The 21,891-nt window shown below is 45.7% G+C and overlaps 1 protein-coding gene across 6 annotated transcripts in view; it reads left to right on the top strand.

Moving 5' to 3' along the window:
* si:dkey-26i13.8 (kinesin-like protein KIF19) overlaps positions 1 to 21,891 on the top strand; it is a 183,537-nt gene that overhangs the window by 95,329 nt on the left and 66,317 nt on the right. For all 6 annotated transcript variants that reach the window (XM_041205921.1, XM_041205923.1, XM_041205919.1 and 3 more), the window contains one exon: positions 7,636 to 7,810. In XM_041205921.1, coding sequence (XP_041061855.1) covers positions 7,636 to 7,810 — 175 coding nt within the window. The remainder of the gene's footprint in view (positions 1 to 7,635; positions 7,811 to 21,891) is intronic.

Raw genomic sequence — 21,891 nt, 5'->3', positions numbered from 1 at the left:
ACCAAACGCAGACTGGGTGACCACTTTGCAGAACACCTTCGGTCTGTCCGCAAGCATGACCCAGACCTCCCTGTCGCTTGCCATTTTAACACTCCACCCTGCTCTCTTGCCCACATGTCTGTCCTTGGCTTGCTGCATTGTTCCAGTGAAGCTCAGCGCAAACTGGAGGAATAGCACCTCATCTTCCAACTAGTCACTTTACAGCCTTCCGGACTGAATATTGAATTCAACAGCTTTAGATCTTGAACTCCCTCCTCCATCCCCATCCCCTTTCCATTTCTTCCCCCTCCCTTTTGTTTTGTTCCAATAATTTATATAGATTTTTCTTTTCCCACCTATTTCCATTATTTTTAAATGTATTCCACCCATCACTTATTTCACCCCACCCCCACTAGAGCTACCTTGCTTATCCACTCTTAATTAGCACATTCTTTTAGATAATATCACCACGTTCAACACCTCTTTGTTCTTTTGTCTGTGACATCTTTTGGTTATCTCCTCCAATCACTGCTTGCTTGATCCAACAACCACCCCCCCCCGCCACCTTCTTCCCCCCGCCCCCAACTCCCCCCCTTAAACCAGCTTATATTTCACCCCTTTCCTATTTCTACTTAGTTCTGTTGAAGGGTCATGAGGACTCAAAACGTCAACTTTGTTCTTCTCCGCTGATGCTGCCAGACCTGCTGAGTTTTTCCAGGTATTTCTGTTTTTGTTATGCTTTTTGAATTGCTCTCTCCACCTGTCCTGCTACCTTCACCTCCTGCACCCCTTTCAAAATTTCACCCTTTATTTTAAGTTGTCTCTCCATGTTCTTCCTACCAAAATGCACCACCTCACACTTCTCCGCATTGAACTTCATTTGCCATCTATCTGCCCACTCCACCAACTTCTCTATGTCCTCTTGAAGTTCTACACTGTCCTTTTCGCAGGTCACAGTGCTCCCAAGCTTCGTATCATTCATTGTCCCTGCACATCAAGATCTAGATCACTATATATCAGGAAAAGCAAGGCTCCCAATACTGACCCCTGGGGAACTCCACTACAAACCTTCCTCCCCTGAAAAAATCCATTCTCTGCTTCTTATTTTTCAGCCAATTTTGTATCCATGTTGCTACTGTCCCTTTCAGTCCATGAGCAATAACTTTTCTCACAAGTCTGTTGTGTGACAGTGCATCAAATGCCTTTTGAAATTCCATGTACACCACATCAACAGCATTTCCTTCATTGACCTTTTCCATTACTTCTTCAAAAAACTCAGCAAGTTAGTTAAACACGATTTCCCCTTTAGAAATCCATGCTGGCTCTTCCTTATCAACCCATATTTTTTAACGTGACTACTAATTCTATCTTGAATAACTGTTTCTAGAATCTCGCCCACCACTGAAGTTAAACTGACTGGTCTGTAATTGCTGGGCTTATCCTTGCAATGTTTTTTTTGAACAAGGGCGTAATGTTTGCAATTCTCCAGTCTTCTGGCACCTCCCCTGAGTCTGAGGAAGACTGAAAAATTATGGCCAGTGTCCCTGCAATTTCCACCAACAGAATGGACGTAGTATACTTGGATTTTCAGAAGGCTTTTGCTAAAGTCCCCCACAGGAGGTTGGTTAGTAAAATTAAAGCACATGGGATAGGAGACAATATACTGGCATGGATTAATGATTGGGTAACAGACAGAAAACAGAGAGTAGGAATAAATGGGTCATTCCCGTGTTGGCAGGCTGTGACAAGTGGGGTACCACAAAGATCAGCACTTGGGCCCCAGCTGTTCACAATATATATCAATGGTTTGGATGTGGGGACCAAATGTTATATTTCCAAGTTCACGGATGACACAAAGCTAGGCAGGAATGTGTGTTTTGAGGAAAATGCAGAGCAGCTTCAAGAGGATTTGGACAGACTTAGTGAATGGGCAAGAACATGGCAGATGGAATATAATATGGAAAAATGTGAGATTATCCACTTTGGTTGGAGGAACAGAGTATTTCTTAAATAGTGAGGGATTAGAAAGTATAGATGTACAAAGGGACCTGGATGTCCTCATCAATAACTGACTGAAAATTAACATGCAGGTGCAGCAGGCAGTTAGGATGGCTAATGGAATGTTAGCCTTTGTCGCAAGAGGATTTGAGTACAGGAGTAGCAAAGTCTTGCTTCAATTGTATAGGACCTTGGTTAGACTGTACCTGGAGTTCTGTGTACAGTTTTGGTCCCCTTACCTTGGGAAGGATATTATTGCCATAGAGGGAGTGCAACGAAGGTGCATCAGACTTGTTTCCGGGATGGTGGGACTATCCAATGAAGAGAGATTGGGGAAACTGGGCCTATATTGTCCAGAGTTTCGAAGAATGAGAGGTGATCTAATTGAAACTTACAAAATACTTAAAGGGATAGACAGGGTAGATGCAGGTAAGATGTTCCCCCTGGTTGGGGAGTCTAGAACCAGTGGACACAATTTCAATATAAGGGAGAAGCCATTTAGGACCCAGATGAGGAGTTTTTTTTTACTTGGAGGATTGTGAATCTTTGGAATTCTCTTCCCCAGAGGGCTGAGGAAGTTCAGTCATTGATTACGTTTAAAGCAGAGACTGACAGATTTCTAAATACCAAAGATGTAAAGGGATATGGGAATAGTGTGGGAAAAAGGCATCGAAATGGATGATCAGCCATGATCGTATTAATAGGCTGAATGGCCTACTCCTGCTCCCATGTCCCTAAGTATTGACTGCTCAGAGAAGCATTGGACTAAAATTACATTTAGTTCTGGCAGATTAAGACTGCAATAATTTTTCAATCTAAATTGTTTGGCAAGGTTCAAATAATGGCAGTATATCATTTTAAAATGTTTATATTGCACTAATGAAGTTGTACAAGTAGGTTTTTGTTATAACAAATCACAGGAGAGCATAATCATAAGGAATAAAGATTTTACAACCAACACTTTCCTTTCCTGTATCTTGCAGTTTTCACCTCTCAGTCTTGGGCTTAAATCCAATGAAACAGGAAAATCTCTGATGGGTTGGCATCATGAATTCATGCATTCCAAGTCCAGTTTCTGTCATGAGCACAAACTCTGAACACGAGCCACCTCATAATTAGATACAAGTTAACACTAACTTGCTGGTCTCACTCCTAGCTGCCCTTTGTGGTAAACAAATATGTAAACTGGTAACAGACACATTGTGACATATTGTTGGGATAGAATGAACGGAATGTTATGCTACATTTGGCCCCAACAATTCCTGGCTTGAGAATGTGCATCTGAAGTCCAACAAGCAATGTGGAAAATTGTTTAATTATCTGGTGCTGAAACCCCAGTACTGAGCAGTGCAGAAATTCATTGGAAAAAATTGGGAGCTGAATTTTTTTAATTTATTCTTTCCCGGGATGTGGAAGCTGCTGGCTAGGCCAGCATTTATTGTCCATCACTAAATTCCCTTGAAAAGGAGGTGGTGAGCTGCCTTCTTGAATCGCTGTAGTCCAAGTGGTGTAGGTACACCCACTGTGCTGTTGGGGAGGGAGTTCCAGGATTTTGACCCAGTGACAGTGAAGGAACGGTGATATATTTCAAGTTAGGATGGTGTGTGGCTCAGAGGGGAACTTGCAGGTGGTGATGTTCCCATGCATCTGCTGCCTTTGTCCTTCTAGATGATAGAGAGCACGGATTTGGAAGGTGCTGTCAAAGGAGCCTTGGTGAGTTGCTTCAGTGCATCTTGTAGATGGTACATGATGTGGTGCGATGGTGGTGGAGGGAGTGAATGTTTAGATTGGCAGATGGGGTGCCAATCAAGAAGAGTGGGAGGAGGTTCATATGGAGAATAAATGCCAACAAAGACTTACTGGACGGAACAACCTGTCTCTGTGTTGTAACTACTTTGTAAGGTTTTGTGGTATCGTAAAAATGCTTGTATGAAGCAAGGTTGGAGGAAGGTCATGTGGAGCCTAAATATTGACCAAACGACTTGTTTCTGTGCTCTGATGACTATGTAATTCTAAGTAATTAACACCACCTAACCGATTCAAAATGAAAAAGGTCCACTTGCAGATGGTGATGTTCCCTTGCATCTGCTGACCTTGTCCTTCTAAGTGGTAAAGGTCATGGGTTTGCAAGGTACTATCTAACGAGACTTAACAAGTTGCTGCAGTGTTTCTTGCAGATGATACACACTGCAGCCATTGTGTGTCAGAGGTGGAGGGAGTGAATGTTGAAGATGTTAGGTGGAGTGCCAATCAAGTGGCTGCTTTGTCCAGGATGGTGTTGAGCTTCTTGACTGTTGTAGGAGCTGCACTCATCCAGGCAAGTGGAGAGTATTCCATCACACTCCTGACTTGTGCCTTGTAGATGGTGGACAAGCTTTGGGGAACCAGAAGATGGTTTACTAACCACAGGATTTTTAGCCTCTGACCTGCTCTTGTGGCCACTGTATTTATGTGGCTGGTCCAATTAAGTTTCTGATCAATCGTCATCCCCAAGATGTTGATGGTGTGTGTGTGGGAGGGGGTGGAGGGAACGGTGGGGTCCTCTTCAATATCCAGCTGAGTCCAACAGGAACAGCATTTGAGAGGGGCATTTGCCTGTGAGTAGAAGTGTTCCTCCAATTGTCCTGGCCCAATAGATTGAGCCAAGTCCTCTCTTGGCACAGGTCTGTCCCTGTTAGCTTTGGGTTGGGGCATGAACAGGAGCAGTAGGTGCAAGCAGCCTAGTAGATGCATTGTTTTCTGACAATGTTGAGGCTTTCTCACCATCTTATCATTGCTGAAGATCTCCACCACCCTCCATTTGGTAGTCCCATGGTCGCACCAAGGGGGCCAAGGAACTCCTCCAACCTCACTGATATGCTAACACTGTGCTTTCATCTGCTGCGAGCACAGACCCAGTTACTATGTTGCAGGAAATCCCAGGGTAGTTTAGTGAAGCAGATACCAGATCTAATGGCTCACTGTCTCTATCTCCTCTTTGCTGAACAGAGACACATGGAAAGAAAAATCTGCCCTGTGATTGCTTCCTTAAAAAAATGTATACATATTTTCTTTACTTATTTTAAAAAGCGTTAATTGTATAGTATTTGTTTCGATGGACGGAGGTTTATAGAATTACATAGGATAGAAGGAGGCCATTCAGCCCATTATGCATTTGGCAGCTCTTTGAAAGGGCTGTTGAATTAGTCGCACACCCTCGTTCTTCCCCACATAGCCCTGCAATTTTCTGCATTTCAATTATTTATTAAATATTTTATATTTATTATATTATTTTAAATGTTGCTATTGAATCTGCTTTCATTTCAGACAGTGCATTCCAGATCTTAGCAACTTGCTGCATTAAAAAAATCTCTTCACCTTGCCTCTGGCTATTATTATTAGAACTAATAGATGTGGGATCTGCATGATCTAGAATCATGGTCCAAATAAATTTTTTAAAAACAAGAAAAAAGCAAAATACTGTGGCTACTGGAAATCTGAAACAAAAACAAAAATAGCTGGAAAAACTCAGCAGGTCTGACAGCATCTGTGGAGAGGAATACAGTTAACGTTTTGAGCCCGTATGACTCTTCATCAGAACTAAAGAAAAATAGAAATGAGGTGAAATATAAGCTGTTTGTGGGGGGTGGGACAGGTAGAGCTGGATAGAGGGCCAGTGATAGGTGGAGACAAAGAAGAGATTGCCAAAGATATCATAGACAAAAGGACAAAGGGGCGTCGACAGTCATGATATTAGCTAAGGAATGTGCTAATGGTGACATTAAGGGTGGAAAGCAGGACGAGCAAGTGGCCGATGGCCCTAATGGGGGTGGGGTGGGGGGAAGGGATTGAAATAGCCTAAAAGGTGGAGATAAAACAATGGATGGAAATAAATTTTAAAATAATAGAAATAAGTGGGAAAAGAAAAATATGTTTTTAAAAAATTATAAATTATTAGAAAAAAAAAGAAAGTCGTTTGAAATTGGAAACTGGAGAAAGTCCATTCGACTTTCTACATTTGATGCTGTATTCCGCATTGCAGCTCTTAATCCATTGCGATTTACATTAGGGTGGGTTAGGGAACGTGGTATATTTGGGATGGAAATAAAAATTTTTGATTTAATTGTTGGCTTTTACCCATGGGAAATTATAAAGTAATTTTTCTAGAGTACATGCGAATGTAATTTCAATACTTTTAATCACGATATAAATGGAGGGTAACTGGACTGGGGTTCAGTGATTTGTGCAGTCTGGACATGAAAAAGAACTTCCCTGGAATTCTTCATTCTTCATCCCAGAAATTGTATTTATTCATCTCAGTATTGCTGAAAAAGGAGACATGTCGAAGCCTTTCATCAGGACACTTTGCAAGGATGTGAATATAAGGGGAAAATAATAGCTCATGCTGTATGAGAAGAGAGTGCTATTGGTTGGTAGGTGGACTCTGATTGGTAAAGGAGCTAAACCAGGCGGTTGGACCCTGATTGGTCAAGGCATTGCCCTGAGGAATGAGTCAGCGAAGGGCTGTCACTTATTCTGTTTAGCTGAAACAGGTACAATGTGAATGCAAAGAACAGGGCGCTGTGTAATAACATATGCAGCTTCCAGTACATGCAAATGCACCACATTGCGAGCTCAACTCTTAATCTTAAATTGGTTGTCAGTGTAATTCTTAGCACACTGAGGATTATTTAGCAGATATAAACACAAAAAAATGCGGATGCTGGAAATCCAAAACAAAAACAGAATTACCTGGAAAAACGCAGCAGGTCTGGCAGCATCGGCGGAGAAGAAAAGAGTTGACGTTTCGAGTCCTCATGACCCTTCATGAAGGGTCATGAGGACTCGAAACGTCAACTCTTTTCTTCTCCACCGATGCTGCCAGACCTGCTGCGTTTTTCCAGGTAATTCTGTTATTATTTAGCAGATGTTGCTCAATCTCAGAATCCCATCTGATGTTGGAAGCTGTGTTTTGGGTTTTGCAAGCATGAGCTGATTAGGTACGGTCTGTACCTTGCCCATTGCAAACAGCAGCTGAAACATGCTGCTTGATATGCTCTGCCAGTCTTTGGGACATACAGCCTGGTTTAAATTTCAAACAATGCTTGGCAGTTAACAGTCAGTCACCATCACTGGTGCATTCTCTATGGCAACGCCTCTACGAATGCCAACCAATCAGCACTCTCTTCTCATACAGTATAAATTGTTATTTTCCCTTTATGTTTGTATTCTTGCAAGTGTCCTGATGAGTGCAAGATGAAAAGTTTCAACATATTTCTTTTTTCAGCAAAACTTAAGTTCTGCACTACCAAAGGACTATTATTCATCTCTGCAGCAAGGAAAAGCATATGTACAACTGACAAGCCAAAGAATTAGCAATTTAAAAAATTCCACTGGCGTCAGTGTGTTCTGCCAGTCCTAGATTCAAGCTGGCTGACCTAACAATTCATTGAAGGTGAGAAATTCACTCGAGTAAGACTCACCTTCATTGTCAGCAACCCTGTTGCTTGTTGGCAGAATATAGACTGGTCGTGCCAATGACCTGCTACCCCAACATTTGCCAGTCTTCATGACTGAAGACGGAATTGGCTTAAAAACAAAAACTGGGAAACCTCCAAAGAGAATAATAGTTGTCTCTGTGAACTCATTCACAATCATAATTTTGTAATGTACTTTCAGCTGAAGTCCAGCTGCATTCAGTGCAGTATAATCGAGGGGAGATGGACCGACTGAGGGACCAAATGATGATAGCTTTTCGGCAACAAATGGAGATCCGTCGCAGTCTCGTGGAGCTAGAAAACACCAACATGGAGCTTCATATTGACACCTCCAGACATTTACTAACCATAGCTGAGTGAGTTCCAACCTAATAATATCACAAGGACTTGAACTGTAATGGCTGGTTAATTTTTTAAAAATTCATTCATGGGATGTGGGTGTAGCTGGCTAGGCATTTATTGCCCATTCCTAATTGCCCTTGACAAGGTAGTGGTGAGCTCCCTTCTTGAACCACTGCAGTCCACAGTGCTGTTAGGGAGGGAGATCCAGGATTTTGACCCAGCGTCAGTGAAGGAACGGAGATATATTTCCAAGTCAGGATGGTGTGTGGCTTGGAGGGGAACTTGCAGCTGGTGGTATTCCCATGTGTCTGCTGCCCTTGTCCTTCTAGCTGGTAGCAGTCATGGGTTTGGAAGGTGTGCCTTGGTGAATTCCTATAGTCCATCTTGTAGATAGTACACACTGCTGCCACTGTGCAACAGTGGTGGAGGGAGTGAATGTTGAAAATGTTGGATGGGGTGACAATCAAGTGGGCTGCTTTGTCCTGGATGGTGTCGAGCTTCTTGAGTGTTGTTGGAGCTGCACTCATCCAGGGAAGTGGAGAGTATTCCATCACACTCCTGACTTGTGCCTTGTGGATGGTGGACAGACTTTGGGGAGCCAGGAGGTGAGTTACTCAACGCAGGATTCCTAGCCTCTGCAAATGCACTGAACTTTGCAGGACATAAATAAATAATATACCCTTTTGATTAGTATGATTCAGTGATTTTTCTATGTACATATTGTATCAGAAATATGTCATGCTGATTTTCCCATAACCTTTGAGAACCCCTTTTCAAACCCCAGTAAAAATTAGTAATACTGGTACCAGTAATACTGGAGTTCCATTGTAAGGTATACAAGACCAGCTCAAATGTTTTACTGCTTTTTTTCCTTTTGATGGGATCTGAAGGAGGACCAGTGGCAAGAAAGGTCCTTGTATTCCAAGGCCGCCAATACCTCTTTTTAGGATAGAAAAGTTGTCCAATGCTGGATGAAATCCCTGGTGTGGAGTTTGCATCCTTTATATCGTCCATTATTGTTGCTGCTTAGTGTTTTGCCCTCCTGGCTATCACTGTTAAGGTACTTTTAAGATTCCACCTATGCCACCCAGCTTCGCACCAGGTCTACAATGGCACGTTTTTATTTAGATTCTTTTTGTGACTGAGCAACCTGAGGGCTGCATGAACAATTTGTGACTAAGTATCAGCTGAAAGCTGTTCTGTTGAAGAGTCATACAGACTTGAAACTTTAACTGTATTCCTCTCCGCAGATGCTGTTAGATCTGCTGAGCTTTTCCAGGTATTTTTATTTTTGTTTTTGTTTTGGATTTCCAGCATCCGCAGTTTTTTGCTTTTAGCTGAAAGCTCGTTTGTGTTTCAAACCTGTGGGAAGCTCTTTGGGACAATCTTTCTGTCAATGCTGAAGGTAAATTAGAAGTACATTATTTCCACAGCAGTCGAGGCATTCATTGAGCTGTATGGGAAAGCTATTTGTCAGGAAGGTAGTTAAAGTCACAGCGGCACAACCCTCATTTTACAATGTATGCTGATCATGATGTACAGTCCTTTTCAGGAACAGTGTAGCTACCTCTCTTCAGCTATTCTTGCTGTTGCTTGGCTGATTATTTTCAGTTCTAACACTGAATCTGTTTTTTTTAGTGGAAATGTCATTCACTTGGGTTTTACTTGCAAATCAGCAAGAACATCAGAGGTGGTACAGCCATTACCTTCAACACAACATGTTTAAAGTTGATAGGGTGGAAATTCTTCCGCTGTGCTAATGCAAGACGGGCGGTATCACATGAGCTGCTCGTTATATTACTTGACTTCAGCGGAGTTGAATATTTGCATAAACGGTAGCTGAACTAGTGCTGCTTATGGGCAGAATTTTCCCATTGGAGTGCGGGGACGGGCCTCGCATGTCCGTACATAAAATGACGGGCGGTGATGTCGGGCGAGCGTCCCGGCGTCACCACGCACCACGCATCATCACGATATTTCGTTGGGCAGGCGTCATTAATTAACGGGCCACTTAAGGCCCTTGACTCACCAATCAATGCTGATTTTTCAGGGCCCATGTGATCTTCGGGTTGGCGCATGGGTGCAACAGGCAGGCGGGAAGGACACGTTTGTATAAACCTCATCCACGGGTGAGATAAGAGGGGTCAGTGGGGTTGCGAGTGTGCTCTCAAAGTTACTGATACTTGCCTGTGTGATCTGCAATACTTCAAAACACACAACAGCTGCTTTGTCTGGACTCTTAACCTCCAGGTCAGCACTCTGCAATGAGGGCCTGCAGGTTTCAGGAAGCCTTCCCAAAGCCTGGGAGTGGGAGCTGAACTCTCCACTGGAGGTGCCTCCTCTGAGGAGGAATGGAGGGCTAGAAGAGGGAGGAGGCCAGGAGTGCACATTCAGCCTCCAGGGGAGCCACCTTTGGGAGGAGGGGCACATGGCCAAAAGGTAATCCAAGGTGGAAGGGGCCGCAGAAGAAGCCACTATCCTGCTGCCAGGGTATACAGGCAGCGAAGCAGCTACCTCAATTTGTCTGAGGTGCAGTGCCAAAGGAAGCTCCGTCTCTCAAGGGAGATAGTCAACTATATCTGTCAGATGATTGGTCTCAGGGATCATCAGAGATCTCTGTGAACTGTGTGGGTGGACCCCCATGCCAGTGACTCTAAAAGTCACAGCTGCCCTCAACTTCTATGCCTCTGGCCCCTTCCAGGGCTCGGTGGGTGATCTTTGCAGTGTCTCCCAATCAGCTGTCCATGCTTATGTCGAGCAGGTCATGGACGCTCTGTTCAGGTGTGCATTGACCTTCATCCACTTCCGTTGGGATCAGGTAAGCCAGACACAGTGACCCAGAGGCTTAGCGGCCATTGCTGTCTTCCCCCGTGTCCAGGACACAATAGACTGTACACATGTGGCAGCATCAAGGCACCAGCAGGTGAGCCCCGTGCCTTCCTCAACAGGAAGGGCTTCCACTCCATGAACGTGTGGATAGGATGCAGATTCTACAAGTCTGTGCAAGGTACCCAGGCAGCTCCCACGATGCCTACATCCTCAGACACTCCCAGGTGCCGGGCTCTTCAGTGCTCCAGCTTGGCTTGATGGATGGCTGCTGGGTGACAAGGGCTATCCCCTCAGATGGTGGCTCATGACGCCTCTCTGCCATCCAAGAACAGAAGCTGAGCAGTGGTACAATAGCAGCCACACCTCCACAAGGGCTGTGCTGGAGAGAACCATCAGTATTCTCAAAATACGCTTCCGATGCCTGGACCGCTCAGGGGGTGCACTCCAGTACCCCCCAGATCGTGAGTCACTGATAGTGGTTGCATGCTGCACTCTCCACAATCTTGCGCTGGAAAAGGGGTACGCAGTGGACGATGAAGATGTCGACGCAGTGGCTGCGGCTGCACACGATGAGTCCAGCAGTGAGTCCGAGGATGAACAGACACAGGGAAATGCTGAGGGAGTAGACACTGACCCGGGCATACTCCAGGGAGGCAGGAACACCCAGGAGGCTTTAATCCAACGAACCTTCAGCTAGCACATCACAGATGGACCTCCTGGACAAGCCCGGGCTGTAGGCTCCATGCTCGATACCGAAGTGCAAAATCTTCCAGGTTAGGAACAGTAACTAAAGGCCTTGTTAATAAAGCTAAATGTCCCACAAAGCACTCCTAACATTTTTGGAAACCATACACATGCAGAAGAGGCACCTTCAGCCATGGCCATATGTCTGAATTTAATATCACAGGCAAAGAAACTTAATGAAACAAAATGACAAGGGTGTTCGAAATCAAACGAAATGATAAAGACCTCATCTCGGGCCAACACAAAAGCACTAGGATAAACCCTTGGTGTGCTTAAGGTGCCTTATGTTTATGTTTTCAGGTGCTACGTCTTGGTGCTGCCCCCTTGCTGGGAGTGGCATCTGAGACAGCTGCTGACTGTGCTGTCCTGTTGGCCTCGATGACCTTGGCAGTTGTCCTCTGGCCCATGGAGCCTGTGCTGGCCCCACCTGGGAGGGAGCTGCTAGTTCCACAGCTGAGATCTCCCCAGTTGTCACAGCCTCACTGGATGACACAGTCTCTGAGAGAGGTGTGGAGGAGCTGCCGCCCTCATTCAGAACGCCCTGAGAGGTGTCCACGGAGACGACAGGCAGCTGCTGCACCGACGTGAGGTCACTTCGGACCACCCTGCTCACCGTGGATGGATGGGCACCGAGCTGGGAAACTTGGTGCCCACGTCATCTCCCACACTGGCACTGACCAGCTGAGGTCAATGCCGATATGAGGGTTTGCTGGTCAGAGCGCATCCCCAGGAAGCCCTGATGGGTCTCCTGGAGAAGGTTCTCCGCAAGAGTCGCCACTCTCTCCATGGAGGACGCTTGGCGCTAAGATATGTGGCTCATTGCTTCGGTGATCGTCCACATAGACTCCTCCATCACGGAGACCAAGCCAAGCATAGCCTCATATATCTCCCCCAGATGCTCCCGCACACCCGGCTGCATTTCCAGCACCTGCTGCATTGTGGACAACTCCAGAGGCACATCATCAGGCACCGACTGAGCATGTGCCTGGTCCCCTGCAGTCCTCTGACTGCTGGCACCATGGGCACTCTCTATCTCTGCCAGCTCCTCCGGAGACTGTGAAGTGCCCTTACCGCTGACCCCAGGACATTAGCCGATGTTCTAACTCCCACTGAGGTGCTAGTATCTGCGCTGGTGCCTGCCTGGCAGAGATGGTGTGACGCTGGTGAGACTTCAGGCCCCTCAGTTGTGAGAGGGGACCTCTGCTGCTCCTCCTCCCAGCCCTGCTCTGATGATGCTGAAAGGAAGAACAAGGACAGTGCATCATTTAACGTGGAGACAATGACAAAATGCATCCCTGTCCCCCGGATCATTATGCGCTCATCTTTCCATAAGCAATGGTCAAGCCATGTTGCAAAATGAAATCATTTAACATTCAGCAGTGCTATGGCTGTAGGAAGAACAATGCTGACCTCACTGCTGGGCATACATACCTGGCCATGGGGCACCAGTAGACCTGGGAGCATGGTGTCTCTCCAAGTCCAGGGCCTCCTGCTTGAACCGGCTGAGAATGGCTAACTGTGCTTGGCCGCTGCCAGTCCTCACACACTCCGACACGTTATGAGCATTCTTCTCCTGAAAATGAGAGAAGAGCATAGATTAGTGCAAATTGCACATGGACTCTCTTTGCACACGGCCCAGCCCAACCAGAGTGGGACGTATCAGGGCTCCAGTGCCTCCTCACCCCTCACCCCACTGCTGCCGAACACTCACACAAAGATGCTAAGCCTGCTCCCCCCCCCACCCCCCCCCCCCACCGCCAAATCTTGGACACATGCTGCCTACATCACATTAGGCACCACACAGTATAGCCTTCTATAGCAAGGGGGCGCAAACACGTGGAGCACAGAGGACAGCAGACAGCTTGAAGCTCCCCTCCCAGCATGTCATCACCCTGACTTGGACATGTCCTGCAGTTCCAGCAAGCGCTTAGCTACAGCTCCTCCAGGTTGCCCCCCAAAACAGTCTTGTGAGTTTCAGTGTACCACATGCTGTGGGGGCAGAACCCATCCGTTCACCACCCTCTCAGGATGACCTCAGCATGGGCTGTATCTGCTGGCCCACCCAGCAAAGGACACATGCCGTCAATGATTCAACGCAGTCACTACACTCAGATTTGAGGAGGGTGGGGTGGCAGCACCAGGGAGAAAAGCCGACCTGCTGGGTTAAGTGACCAATGCCAACATTGTCGTCACCCTTCCGGAACACAACAAGTTGTTGAAGCGCTTGCGGCACTGGATCCAGGTGCGCCGCACCACATCGTGGGAGCTCACCGCCCCCGCCACTTCCTCCCAGGCACATTTTGTCATGTGGGGGCAGCCTCCTCCTCCCGTCCTGGGGGACCAACACCTCCCTCCGTGCTGCCACCTCCTCGAGGAGGGCAGCAAGGCAGCCATTGGAAAAATGAGGGGCACACTGGCCTCCCGCCCTACCCTCTGGACTGTCCTGCCCCGATGGCCTACCTTCCGGACTTGCACAATCTCCATTGCCCCTCTGCAGAGCCCTTCACCCAGCCATTGAGAGCAGCCTTTCCGAGGCTGCCAGGCCTCCCTTCGTACAGGCTGCCAGGTCGCCATTGGACCCAGCGGGCTGAGCGTGCCGGCCGCCGCCCACCCTCTCGCACTGTGCACGGGAGTTGTGAAGTACACTGGGTGGGCCTTAATTGGCCTGCCTGTGCAAAATGGCCTGACCGTGAGTGGCAATCGGATCCGCTCCCACTCCGCACCCCCGCCCCCCTCCATCCAGAAAATCCTGTCCGATGTTGCTTTGCTGCCCAAGATAAATTTCTACCCCAGTAAAAGCCATGAATTCTGCAGGATTCTTTCCTTGAGCGACAAATCGTTTTATCAGTAATTAGTAGGAATGAAAATATTAATGAGACATTTAATGGAGTTCTTATTTTAAGCCTGCCCTATATCTCATATACGCTCTGCTCCTTACTTCCCATCAATGACAGAGCTGGCAAACTCTGAATCTTCCTCCCCAGACCTCATAGCCTTGCTACATCTCCGCCCCCAAGGCTCAGGAGAGGGGGGGTGGGCTGGGTGCGGGTAAACAATGGGGCCTGGGGGCTAGGGGTGGTCTGGGGTCATTGCTCAAACCGGAATTTCTTGTTGGCCCCAGCCTGAGCAGCCAGAGGCAGAACTGGAGACCTGAAAGACCGAATTTAAAAAAATCAGACCCTTCAGGCTAAGAGTTCCTTTTTTTTTTTAAAGCCGGTCTGTCTGTCAGTGTCAGTTCAGTATCACTCGTTGCTGGGTTGCTGCTTCCAACCTTCGGGCAGCTTCGTGCTTCCTATTTCTTTTTTTGAAAAGCCACTGGAAAACGATGAAGCTGCCCGAAGGTCTACAGCAGCAGTGCAGCATCTCAGAGTGTCCTTGGTTGAAAAATGGTAAGTGAAATCTCTATTTTAGAGCTAATTGGATGCTGGAGGGAGATTGTGGTGGGGGGTGGGGGGGGGGCATGGGGTGGGGGCAAGAGATGGTTGGGGAAGATTGATGGCTGTTGAGGGATGGGGGTAGGGGAAGCTTGGAAGGTATTGGATCTGCTCTCCTTCAGAAGTCTCCTTAAAACCTACCTCTTCCCTTGTGTCCTAATCTCCAGCCATGTGTCATCCCCCAGCCCTACAACCCTGACCTGCTCAGGTACAACCCACAACTGTGAAAGCCTTGATCCATTTTGTTAAAGGCAGTTTAAATATAGGTTGTTGTTGTGTAATTGAGGTCCATGTAGAAAATTATTTTTTCCATAAGTTAAATAAAATACAGCAAGTTGTACATGATTTGATTTAACACTAAGATTCAAATCAACCAATGAAGATATTTAAAAAAAAAACGCTGCTTTGATTAGTATTAAAAGTTGTATTCAGTATCTTCATTGTAGATCATGGTATTATATAACAAACTGAACTGATAAATATGTGTAAAATACCATACAATGTTTGGAATCGACCTTGAAAGAAATAAATTATAATGAAACCATAGATCCTTGTTTTAGAATGTTCTGATTGTTGCAGAAAGTATCTGTGAGAAAGAATTGAAGATTGGAGGAGCGGAGGCTGGTGATAGCAGGAGAACTTTGTTTAGCTTGCAAATGGGATGGGGGAATGAATAATCCCTCGTTTATAGAATCATAGAAGTTTACGGTTTAGTAAGCTTAGAAGTTCAGAATAGAAGCGCTGGCTCTTTGCTGACTTTGCTCTCTCCATAATCTGGTACCTCTGTTTTCTTCGAATCCTTCGCCAGGAGTCCTTTAAAAGATGCCTTCCTTGTGGCACCACCCACCTTATTGGGTAGCAAGCAAGAGGCGTGTTTTACCCATGCCCGAATCTGGCTTTAATCTCTTTTGTGTATGCCCAGCGATCCATGATACTGCCCATCCCCCGATTCCCTACGCTGACCCCAATCCCTGACCCACTCCCCTTCTCAACCCCTGACTCAGGGACTGCTCCTCGACCCCACCCCACCACAACCGTGCCCCTCCAAACTGATCCCCAACAATACAAGTGCCAGGCAATGACCATATCCAACAAGGTAGAATCTAAGCATCTCCCCTTGACTTTCAACCAGTCCAAGCTCCAACTGCTCTTCACCAGTGGACACTTCGCACTTGGCTGGCAACATTGACATGCAGTCAGAGGCTCAATATCTGAACACCCCTGAAACTTGGCATGCTGGTGAGCTGTGCCCTTTAACAGCCCATGTGAGGGAAAAATTTTCATGGCACAGTTTCTAGCACATTGTATTTAAACCCCTAGGTGTCTCTATTCATTCATATCATTGCATGTCTTACTGCACAGCTTGTGAAGATCCGCAATACAGGAAGTCTCCAGTACTGTCTTCTCTTTATTTTTCCCATCAGTCACTTTTTCTAAAAACTCAATTACATTTGTCAAAACCAATTTCTTTATAACACCCTCACTAATATTAATTCTTTGTCCATAACTGATATTAATTTACAGTTATCCAATTTAACTTTCTTTTCCTTCATGATCATCCTTGTTACATTGACTCCCCTTGAGTTTATTTTATTCTTTCATGGGATGTGGGCTTCACTGGCTAGGCCAACATTTATTGTCCATCCCCAATTGCCCTTGAGAAGGTGGTGGTGAGCTGCCTTCTTGAACCACTGCAGTCCATGTGTTGTAGGTACACCCACAGTGCTGTCAGGGAGGGAGTTCCAGGATTTTGACCCAGCAACAGTGAAGGAACAGCGATATGTTTCCAAGTCAGGATGGTGTGTGGCTAAGAGACGAACTTCCAGGTGGTGGTATTTCCATGCATTTGGCCTTCTTGGTAGTAGATGTCATGGATTTGGAAGGTGCTGTTGAAACAGCATTGCTGAGTTGCTGCAGTTGCTGTAGATGATACACACTGCTGCCACTGTCTGTCAGTGGTGGAGGGATTGAATGTTTGTGGATGGAGTGCCAATCAAGTGGGCTGCTTTGCTCTGGATGGTGTCAAGCTTCTTGAGCGTTGTTGGAGTTGCACTCATTGAACCAAGTAGAGAGTATTGCATCACTCTCCTGACTTGTGCTTTGTAGATGGTGGACAGGCTTTGGGGAGTCAGGAGGTGAGTTACTCACTGCAGGATTCCTAGCCTCTGACCTGCTCTTGTAGTCACAGTATTTATATGACTAGACCAGTTCAGTTTCTGGTCAATGGTAACCCCCAAGATGTTGATAGTGGGGGATTCAGTGATGATAATGCTCACTGAATGTCAAGGGGCGATGGTTAGACTCTCTCTAGTTGGAGATGGTCATTGCCTAGCACGTGTGTCGCACGAATTTTACTTCCTGCTTGTCAGCCTGAAGTTGTCCAGGTTTTGCTGCATATGGACACAGACTCCTTCGGTATTTGTGGAGTCACAAATGCAGCTGAACCTGCTACAACGTGCATGTCTAAGGAATAATAAAAAACTGTAGTCAGAGCCCCTGTTACCTCCTTTCTGACTTCTCAACAAACCCAGTGACATTATCCAAATTACTGGAATTAGAAGCGGTTCCTTAATATAACATAAAGCAGAGGCCAAATGCTGTTAAGGTTGGATATCTGCAGTAAGAATGAAGGAAATGGTGGAAGCACCCCAGCAAGCTAGGCAACACTTGTAGGGAGAGAAACCAAGTTAATGGCCTGGATAATCATGAGGAGCTGTGGACAGGGGAGGGTGGAGTGTTGTTGGGGGGAAGGTTTAACAGTCAGGAAACCCAACAGTAATGGAACAATGGGTGGCCTTTACAATATAAAATAAATATAACATTCTAAATGGGGTGCAGGAGCATTGGGACCTGGGCGTAGCTATGCACCTTGAAGGTGGCAAGAGAGGTTGAGAGAACAGTTAATAAAGCATACAGTATCCTGGGCTTTATTAGTAGTGGCATATACTACAAGAGAAAAAAAGCTTATGTTGAATTTGTGTAAGTCACTAATTCGGCCTTAGCTGGAATATTGCATCCAGTTCTGGGCACTGCACTTTAGGAAAGATGTGGAGGCATTGGAGAGAGTTCAGAAAAAATTTATGAGGGTGGTTCTAGGGATGAGGAACTTCAGTTATGAAGATAGATTGGAGAAGTTAGGACTGTTTTCCTTAGAGAAAAGAAGGCTGAGATGAGATTTGATAGAGGTATTCAAAATCATGAGAGGTCTGGACAGAGTAGTTAGGGAGAAACTGTCCGCACTCGTGAAAGGACCGAGAACGAGAAGGCACAGACCTAAAAGAAGCAAAAGTGATATGAGGAGAAACTTTGTTCAGCAGTGAGCGGTTGGGGTTTGGAGTGCACTGCCCGGGAGTGTGGTGGAGGCAGGTGTAACTGAAGCATCACCCCCTACTCCTCAACCCCCACCTATGGCACCTCCCCATGCCACGCAAAAGATGCAACACCTGCCCCTTCACTTACTCTCTCCTCACCGTCCAAGGGCCCAAACACTCCTTTCAAGTGAAGCAGCATTTCACTTGCATTTCCCCCAACTTAGTCTACTGTATTCGTTGCTCCCAATGTGGTCTCTTCTACATTGGAGAGACCAAACGTAAACTGGGCGACCGCTTTGCAGAACACCTGCGGTCTGTCTGCAAGAATGACCCAAACATCCCTGTCGCTTGCCATTTTAACACTCCACCCCGCTCTCTTACCCACATGTCTGTCCTTGGCTTGCTGCATTGTTCCAGTGAAGCCCAACGCAAACTGGAGGAACAGCACCTCATCTTCTGACTAGGCACTTTACAGCCTTCCAGACTGAATATTGAATTCAACAACTTTAGATCTTGAACTCCCTCCTCCATCCCCACCCCCTTTCTGTTTCTTCCCCCTTTTGTTTTTTCCAATAATTTATATTGATTTTTTTTCCCACCTATTTCCATTATTTTTAAATCTTTTATGCCCCCCCCACCCCCACTAGAGCTATACCTTGAGTGCCCTACCATCCATTCTTAATTAGCACATTCGTTTAGATAATATCACCAACTTCAACACCTCTGTGTTCTTTTGTTCTTTTGTCTGTGACATCTTTTGATGATCTGCTCCTGTCACTGCTTGCTTGTCCCTACAACCACACCACCCCCTCCACTTCTCTCCCCCCCACCCAACACACCACCCCCCCCATCCCACCTTAAACCAGCTTATATTTCACCCCTCTCCTTGGATTCACCCAGTTCTGCTGAAGGGTCATGAGGACTCGAAACTTCAACTCTTTTCTTCTCCGCCGATGCTGCCAGACCTGCTGAGTTTTTCCAGGTAATTCTGTTTTTGTTTAAGATAAAAATAGATCTAGAAGAGGTGCAAGAAAGCTAGTAGTGCTTAAATTACATAAGTCAATTGGCCTGATAGATGCATCCTAGGTTGCTGAGTGAAATAAGACCATAAGTTGTGGAGTTGCTGGCCCCATTTTCCAATCCTCCTTAGATACAGAGGTGGTGCTAGAGGACTGGAGTATTACAAATGTTGCACCTGTTATGATCCTTGGTCAGACCCCAAATTGTGGGTGAGATCTGGTTACGGACCAATAACGTTTTGTTTAAAGCCGACAAAGTTTGAGATTCAAGACACTTACTAATAGAATAAAGCCACAAGATTCCATGGGTTTTGAACAAACAAAAATAAACTTTACTGTACAAGGTCAGAAAGATAAAACAATTTACAATATCTATCTTATACTCTAACATTCAGGGTAAGTATGAGGTACATGTGAATTAACAGGCAAACTGTGGTCAGACACAGCACACTGCACAATAAATGGCAGCAGCGACCAAAATAGATTCCATGAATTTCTCAACAGCTCACCCAGATGTTAGTCACATTGTGAGCCAACCAATCTCACTGAAACTCCGTCTCTCTCATGAGGGTTTTCAATCTTCACCTTCAAAGATCTCACCTGGGAATTCTCTCCAAAAGTCGCTCCCACTCGGATGGCTTCAACGATGGCCAGCCTCACACGGTTTCAATCTTGCCTTCTGAGATTCCATTGCCCTGGACTCCCGAGTACACTCAAGCACCCAACTTACAAGCACAATTTCAGATCTCTGGCTATGCTAAGCAGAACACCACTGCTCAAAAGATATGGAAATAGACTTCAAAAGGACATAGGAATGGCAGAATGGCAGACACGTGACAGATCGAATTCAACACAAAATTGTGAAGTGACACATTTTGGTAGGAAGAAAGCAGAGAGACAGTACAAGCTAAATTGTACAATCTTAAATGAGAATAGTGAGCCCGGGGCGGTTTTGTACTTGTGAACACATCGATTGAAAGTGGCAGGATCGGTTATCAAAGCAGTTAGTAAAGCATTTTGGATCCTGGGCTTTATAAATAGAGGCATACAGTATAAAAGCCATGATGTTATGCTAAACCTATGAACTGAACATTAGTTCAACCCCAAATGTGGAAAGAAAACATTGGAAATACTCAGCAGGTCTGGCAGCATCTGTGGAGGGAGAGAGTTAGGCCGGGATTTTCTAGCCCCACTATGGCAGGACCCACCACGGGTTATGTGGCGACCCAGCCAAAAGCCCATTGACTTTTGGCGAGATCAGACAATCCCAGTGGTGGGCAGGGTCGGAATATCCTGCCCTTAATGTTTCAAGCCAAGGACCTTTCATCAGAAACCTCTCATACTCTGAAGAAAGGCCCTCAACGAGAAAGGTTAACTCTGTTTCTCTCTCCACAGATGCTGCTAGACCAGCTGAGTTTTTCCAGCATTTTCTGTTTATATTTCATATTTCCAGCATTCACAGTATTCTGCTTTGCAATTGGTTCAACCCTGAAGGCCTGCTGTGTTTAATTCTGTCAACACTTTAGCGAGGATGTGAAGGTTTTGGTAGGGTACAGAAGAGATTTACTAGAAGGGTTCCAGGGATTCGGGATTACAGTTTTAATGGACAGACTGGAGAAGCTGGGATTGTTCTTATTAGAGCAGAGAAGGCTAAGAGGACATTTGATACGGATGCTTACATTTATGAAGGGTTTAGATAGTGACAATAAAGGGAAAGTGTTTTCTATGATTGCAGAGCCGATATCCTGAGGATACAGATTTAAAGTGATTGACAATAGAACCACAGGCAACATGAGGAACATCTTTTTGCATGACAGGTTATGAAGATTTGGAATGCACTATCTGATAGGGTGCAGATATACATTCATTAGTAGCTTCAAAAAGGGAATTGTATAAATATTTGTAGGGGAAAAGGTTGTAGGGGTTTGGGGGAAAAGTAGGGGAATGGGAGTAACTGGATTGCTCCACGGCAGAGCAGGCGCAATCTTGATGGACTGAATATCCTCCTTATGTGCTGTACTGTTCCGTCATTCTATGGAGTTCCCTCGGGCCTTAGCAAATCTTAGCAGCAGGACCTGATTAACATTTTTGAACACTGCTTCCTGGTAGCACAAGTTGGATTGAGAGGCTGGCTAACTTGGTGTCGGGCAGGTAGGCCTGTGTCAAATGAGTGTAGAGGAGAGGAGAGAGATTGTGGATTGGGGGTCATGTGTGGGAGGGAGGTGAATTTCAACCCCCGAAAGCACCCATTTTTGGGGGGTTAAATGACCGTACAATAGAACTTAATATAACCCTGTTCCTTTCAGCCAAACCTGTTGACTAATGCTACTGGGTAGATACAGTATCAACTGCACATGCACTCTACTTGAGTATACCTAGCTGTTCTGAAGTTATCAATATGATTTTGATCCATCTACCTTCATGTGAACCTTGCACATACATGTCACTTAATAATTTTGACAATCTTCTCAAATATGGGAACCTCCTTTGAATGAACATCTTGGTGCTACTGCTATCAGGTGATTTATGGTAAAGGGTTGTATGTCAGTTGACAGAGGCAGTACTGCTACTGTAATGTAAAGAGGCAATGCATATGCAGCCACAGTCACCTCAACAGTTTGGTTTTCAAGGGGATTCTGAAGGCACCACTGTCTGTACAACTGTGACTTTTGAACAATACTGGAATGTGATTAGAGCTGGGATATTTGGAGATGTTGTCAGGAAACACTTCTTCACACAAAGGCTAATGGAAACTTAG

This window comes from Carcharodon carcharias, chromosome 15 (assembly GCF_017639515.1).
Source record: "Carcharodon carcharias isolate sCarCar2 chromosome 15, sCarCar2.pri, whole genome shotgun sequence".
Classification (NCBI taxonomy): Eukaryota; Metazoa; Chordata; class Chondrichthyes; order Lamniformes; family Lamnidae; genus Carcharodon; species Carcharodon carcharias.
This window is presented reverse-complemented; position numbering and strand designations above follow the sequence as displayed.